This window comes from Hyalella azteca, unplaced genomic scaffold, assembly GCF_000764305.2.
Source record: "Hyalella azteca isolate HAZT.00-mixed unplaced genomic scaffold, Hazt_2.0.2 contig8594, whole genome shotgun sequence".
Lineage (NCBI taxonomy): Eukaryota > Metazoa > Arthropoda > Malacostraca > Amphipoda > Hyalellidae > Hyalella > Hyalella azteca.
Genome location: NW_025938683.1, coordinates 27,293 through 33,773, shown reverse-complemented (window position 1 = coordinate 33,773; position 6,481 = coordinate 27,293). Strand labels below are relative to the sequence as shown.

At 39.2% G+C, this 6,481-nt stretch overlaps 1 protein-coding gene across 2 annotated transcripts; it reads right to left on the bottom strand.

The window, feature by feature from the left end:
* Positions 1-1,511: 1,511 nt before the first annotated feature.
* LOC108672734 lies at positions 1,512-6,014 on the bottom strand. 2 transcript variants are annotated; one of them, XM_018160455.2, is made up of 5 exons: positions 5,675-6,014; positions 3,505-3,637; positions 3,121-3,252; positions 2,771-2,945; positions 1,512-2,462 (listed from the first exon to the last, which is right to left on the bottom strand). In XM_018160455.2, the coding sequence occupies exons 1-5, from the start codon at positions 5,965-5,967 to the stop codon at positions 1,705-1,707; spliced, it is 1,491 nt and encodes a 496-aa protein (XP_018015944.1). In that variant the 5' UTR covers positions 5,968-6,014; the 3' UTR covers positions 1,512-1,704. The 2 variants fall into 2 exon arrangements, with proteins under 2 accessions (XP_018015944.1, XP_018015946.1); XM_018160457.2 differs by lacking the exon at positions 5,675-6,014 and adding an exon at positions 4,751-4,886.
* Positions 6,015-6,481: the final 467 nt, after the last annotated feature.

The following is a 6,481-nucleotide window of genomic DNA, read 5'->3' as shown; positions in this document are numbered from 1 at the left end:
GAATGAATCGCTTTCTAAAATGTCCATGATTGCGAGAAAATAACAGGATTACCATTAACTAAGTTGTCTTTACAATACTGTATTCTGTATATCCTATGCAAAAGAAATCAAGATAAAATCGTACCAATTGGATACTTTTCCGGTCCTCTCGGATGCTCTACCGACCGGTCTTCAAGCAGCTTGTTAAAACTTCGCACATGCTTTCATTGGCACCCATGATGATTGTTAGGTTGTACTTAATTTTTTAGATATAATTTCCGTTTGCCCATATGGCCATTAGCCACCTTAGTTGGGTCGTACGATACAAAATCCGAAATTCGCGACAAACGTAAAATATTTTCCAACTTATAGATCGCATTTGACCGAAACTTTGAAGATTGTTCGTTATCACAAAACAATGATGCTTAGCTGGTGCAAAAATTTCCAATTAAGGCTTTATTTGCGAGTTATTCGGCTATACGGAGAAGCGACCTGTATTATTAGAATTGAAGTGTCGGCATTGAAGAAATAGGCACATGGCCTGTTGCCGATTCTTGAATTTTCGTGACTTGATTCACCAATCACAAGGGATCCGGCCTTTAGAACCCGATCTTTCCAGAACTAACGATTGATTGAGATAGCTGCGGCCAATTGTTAAATTTGTATTGAACAAGAAAAAACTATCCCTAATTTATTAATGCAGCTCGATAAAATTTGACACATGCGGTCATTAGAGCCTAAAGGTGCTTGTACATGGGGATAGTACTAGCAGCTAGTAGATCTCAAAAATGTCAAACGTCTGCCTCTTGCTCTTGGCGTCTATCCCGCATGTAAGCTGAAACTTGTCTCGTGTCTAAGCTTCCTTGTGGGATAGACACCAGCGGCAGACATTTGGCAATTTTATGATCTACTAGCCGCTAGTACTATTCCCGTGTACAAGCACATTAACTGTGATGTTTAGGATGTTATATTTTTTCGATATAGTACTAGTTTGCGATCTTGCACGCCATACGCGAAATCCAAAACATCGATGTAACTTGTATAAGCATTATCACTTTATTAGTTTACTTACGACGTGAACGAAGACAAAAATGAAAAAAAGATCACTTTCAAGTTCACTTGATCTTGAGACGGGCCGGAAAAGTGCTTGCGAGTTATCAAGCAGTTTGTTGAAAACGCGAGACCCGAAAGTACATGTTATAGAACCCAGAGCACGATGAAGTTCTGTGTAGCAGGTTTACTCGAGCTCAATTACGCTGAACATCGTCAGAACTTTAAGAACGTTGGAGTTCAAAGTGACTCCGCCAGGCAACATTGCATTCAGAGTGAACGAATTAGTAATTTTTGAAACTATTTACTAATATCTTGGTTTTAATTAAATCAGCATCAAGTTGTAAACAATTCTTCAGTGACATAACCCGAGGAGCGAGTCAATTGTCAATTGCTTTTGAGCAGACGTCGAATTTCTAGTTGTAATCTATAAGGTTCAAGTTTCTTTAAAGGGGTTTTCAGGAGCCAAATGAGAACACAAATCTTAACAACGTTATATATTAGGTCACCCCGGAATCGATATCCGAAACGAGCAACTATAAATACTGTAGAATAAATACAACATATTCAATGAATTCACTTTTAGCGACCTTAGAAAAAAATTCGTTTGGAGAATAGGCGAATATATGACACTGTAACCAAAGTTCCCAAAATATTTTATTTAACAAATACAGACTAGTTGCTAGGATTGCACGCGACTTGAGCCACAACAGGGCAGCAGGAATAAAAGCAAGCTGATGGGGCGCCGAGAATTGTATTGTGCGGAGAGGAAGTTGGGCCAGCAGAGTTGATTAGCGCAGGAGAGCCGTGCTGCTGCTCGAGTGTCGTGGTGATGAACGTGGTGGTAGGGGGCGAAATGGTGAGGAGTTTCCTGGCGGCTGGCGGAGACACGATGTTAGCAGAGGGGAGAGAAGTCCGAGAGTTCAGTGCAGCCGAGGAGACATAGTTGGCTGGAATGGAGCTTAAACTAAAGTAACAAGGCTGGCCATTGCCAGATATCGCTAGCGACACGCCAGGGTGCAAGGTGGAGTTTAAGCTCGGCATTGTCGAGCCATTAGGTGCGGAGATCACCTGTAAGTTTAAAGGTTGTTGCTGATAATTCGAGTTCTGGTGACTTGTTAGAGCATTATCTGCTGGTATAATAGTTCTACTAACATCACATTCGTTATAGGTCCCACATGAGATCTCAGTGAGTGGACGCCCGACAGTGGGCACGTTGATAATTGGAGCAACAGGCATGGCCGTAGTATCGCACACGCCGTAACGATCTTGACAGGATGGAACAGAGACGAGACTTGGGCCAGCCAAGGAGCGTCTCACGTCACTGAGGCGACGCTTGACGCTCTGCAGATCAAGAGACTTGAACTCCTCATGAAACACTTTGAAGTACACCCACGGTTTCACTTTAGCGTCGTAATCCTTATCTAGTTTATCTGGAAAGAAGAAATATTTTTTAGCCTTCAAAACAGCTAGGAGAACGTGGCAGCCGAATGCTCATCTGTGATCGGTAGGTTTAGTTTGTAAAGTCGTCAGTGATTTGTGACTTAATAACAAACGTTTAACTATTTTTGATGGTAGGGCTTCTGATCATGTATTTGATCACAGCGATTCGAAATATGATTTTTTAGGAGAGAATAATGAGCAATTAATTCATATTACTACATTGATTTTCCAAATGAAGCATGGAATTTGAAGTATATAAATCATCACATTTACTAGCAGAAATGTCAGTTTTTCTTACCAGAATCAGGAAGCGGAGCCTGAGGTTCGTGCTGAGAAAGAAAATGGCGGTGGAGTTTCGTGACGTTGATATCAGGCGCCTGGTGCTTGTCAGACTTGATGAAGTCAGCGGCCATTGAACCAGAGAGACACTGCACAATGTGCTGCTTAACCTTGCGTACCACGTCACCCGTCACCTTAAAGAAAATAGGAAGAGGTGAACCTCAGGCAGGCAACTCTTGTCAATCATGTGAGAAGCAACATAGACATATGCATTACAAGCTGAATTTTTGACATGTATTAGAAACAAGGCTATTAATGTAGGCCGGCCATTTAAATGTTTAAGCTTAAGCTTAACTATGAGATGCTAACTTTCTTCGGCCTGTTGCAGTGCTTGCCGCGGTTGTCGCGGGGAAACATGACGTTCTGCTCGTGCTTCAGGCACAGGGTCCGGATTTTTTTGTCAGAGATGCCGTGTATGCTGGCAAAGGCTCTTTTGCACACCTATTAATACATCAATAGCATTGTTATTATTATTTACTCCATTATATAATGGTATTACCGGCTGTACAGGAGCTTATTTTATAATTTCCAGCAAAACTTATTTTGGAATTTTGATAAATGAGATAATATTCAAGTTCATGCAACAATTAATGGTGCCAAATAGCATTAAATAAGATATTCATGGTTATCAAGTTATACTACAGACAATTACCCAGAACTCCTAAGAAACAATCAGCATAAAAACAAACAAACCTGCACTTCCCGACCTCTGATCCTAACATAATACTTGTAAGAACAGGTTCTCTTCATGGAATCAGGATGGCGTTTCCTCAAGATGTTATGTCGTCGTATCAAGCCGTAAAGGTAAGAGTTCTGTTCATCATAGCTGCACAAATGCCACAAAATATTCATTAGTACACCAAAAGCCGACATTGGTACATTCTGGGAGTCCACTGACTCCTGGATGAGTCCATTGGTTCAATGAATGCTAGAACAGTAGGATCAATATTAAATTTTTGCCAGCTACCCAAGGAAAAGCAAAGACGTCACTCATCCGCTTGTAGCTGGCAGAACAAATTTGGATGCTCCAACAGTCAATACTACTCAAAAAAAATGGACAAGCATCAACTTCTGGAGTGACACTGAGGCAGGATAATTGATTTACATGTAAATAGCTTAATTATTCTTTCAAATTGCTAACTGAAGATCTGCGAAAATAAAGTGAATAAAAATGTGAATAAACTGTCAAGATGTTATTCGCAAAGTGCAGACCAATTTTTTCATCTATCATGCACAGGGTTTGGACAAAATAAGGGAAACACCTGTCATTTCATTTATCATGTACAAAGGCTGGACAAAATATGGCAAAACACATGTAATTTTTATACTAATGTAATTTTTGAACATGTCATAAACAATGAAAATGTGACATATTTTTCTGTTTCATTCTTTATTGTTGCTGCTAATTGATATTTTATATTTGCACTGATATTTTTAGTGAATTTTTTTGTCTATAACCTAACATACAAATTGTTGGTGCCCAAATGGCGGGTGCTAGTGAGACAGAAACTTGCCGAATGCTCCACGTTTTTAGAGGTATGTACCTGCTCGAAGTTTCTAGAGGTATATACTGTCTCAAAAGTAATGACAGCTTGAAAATGAAGAACGTCTTCAGCAAAGCACAGGTCTGGCCGAAAGTCAAAGTTGTGCATTTTCAGTTGTTGGTACCTAAATTGGATTGTGAGGGACAATAAAAAGACCACAGCTGTCAAAATTACTGCAGGCCTCAATGGACCCCTACAGAACAGAACCCAGTTTACATAAGGACTGTCAGCCAAGGGCAGAACTGATCATCTATATTCCATGGAAGAGCTTAAATTAGAAAACCTCTGGTTACAAATACAAATGCTTCAAAGTATTGAGAGTGGTGTAAAAACCTCCAGAATTGGTCCCTCAAGCAGTGGAAAAATGAGGTTTTCTCTGATAAATCATTGCTTACCTTATCTCTAACCTCTGGCCAAGTTTATGTTTGGAGACAGCCGAAGGTCATTTAATCCCAGTCAACCTCCAAACCATAAAACATGGTAGGGGATCTGTGATGATCAGAGGTGCTATTTCTTGGAAATCCGGCCAACCAATGATTTCTCTTCATGGAATAATCAACAGCCGTGACTGACTATTTAAGATTGTTTGAGGACCAAGTTCATCCAATGGTTCAAGCAATGTTTATGGAGCGATATGCCATCTTTCAAGATGATAATGCCCCAATCCATACAGCTGGAATTGTTAAAAAATGGCAGGAAGAGCATTCTAATGAAGTTGAGCTTCTCATTTGGCCACAACAACCACCAGACCTGAATAATATTGAGCATCAATGGTAAATTTTACAGATGCAAGTCAAAAGTTGATTCCTGCAGCCATCATCATTAAAAAAGCTGAAGGAATTTTTAACTGAAGAATGGGTTTAAATTCCTCTGGAAACAATTCACAATTTGTATGGATCAATACCTCAGAAAATTGAGGCTGTAATTGCTGCAAAAGATGGATGTACACCATACTTGAATATATTTTGTGGCTTTCTCAGGCGTTTCCCTAATTTTGTCTAACTCCTGTAGAATATTACAGTACCGTCAACTGGGGTGACTTCAGCCACCAGAGGTGACTTCGGACACACTTACAACAGAAACAAATGGCTGTGAAACAAAATAATAAACATTGGCCAAAGTCACCACAGTCACATTGGCCAATGTTTATTATTTTGTTTTGCTGCCATTTGTTTCTGTTGTAGGTGTGGCCAAAGTCACCCCCAGTGGCCAAAGTCACCCCAGTTGACAGCAACACAAGTAAGTAAACATTTTGTATTCAATCAAAATAGCTATCTTCATAATCTGATTAAATCATTGTAAATGAAAAACCTATGTACCTTTTTAAATTATAGTATCCAGTGAAGATAGTTTCTCTGGACTCCTGATCAACTTGTTGGAAGCACTTGTTCCTGCAGTTGCAGTCAGGACCAATTTTCTTGGACAAGACCATCTCACCTCTGGTGTTGACGTAGGACTTGCCTGAGAGAATTGCCTTCTTTCTCTTGCTCTTAAGCCACATTTCTGGGTTTCTTGATCTTTTTCTGCTATTAAAGTTCTTTATTTGACCTTCATTTAATAAATTCATGCTTCCAGATTTAACTATTAAATTTCTCTTATCTTCAGTTGACATATTAATTGATTTTTAAATTAAACATATAAGATGATTCTACTTCTTTTTTTCAATACAAATTGTTCTGCAAGAAAGAAAGAACATGAATCAGTGCATGGCATTCAACAATATTAAGAAATATTCATTTTTATACTCATCCCATAATGGGGTAATTAATGTAATTATATACCTACCCATAAATAATTACCTACCTATATACTTCATATACTTATATACTTCAAAGTAGGTCAGGTCAGTATCAAGAGGAGCCAAGTACCTGCAAATGATTGTGCTAAGAACATAGGCAGAGTGTGGCAGTTGGGAGGGAGTGAGATTGTGAGGACAAAAAAGTATAGAGGCTGATTGGGTGTATGTGGATCAGGTGAGTTGTGAGTGAACAAAGGCTGTAAATTTAGGTAAGGTAAATCAGTGACTGGCTATAGTAGGAATTGAGTACGACAGAATTGAGAGCAAGTAAGAATGAAGTATTAAAGGAATTGGAAGAGTGCAGAATTTCCTAATATTATGTATGGAT

Excerpts from the sequence above, each read along its gene's own strand:
- LOC108672734 (XM_018160455.2), bottom strand. The coding sequence starts at position 5,967 with ATGTCAACTGAAGATAAGAGAAATTTAATAGTTAAATCTGGAAGCATG. Across the intron at positions 3,253-3,504 it reads TCAGAGGTCGGGAAGTGCAG|GTGTGCAAAAGAGCCTTTGC; the intron begins GTTTGTTTGTTT and ends ATGTATTAATAG. Across the intron at positions 2,946-3,120 it reads ACTGCAACAGGCCGAAGAAA|GTGACGGGTGACGTGGTACG; the intron begins GTTAGCATCTCA and ends ATTTTCTTTAAG.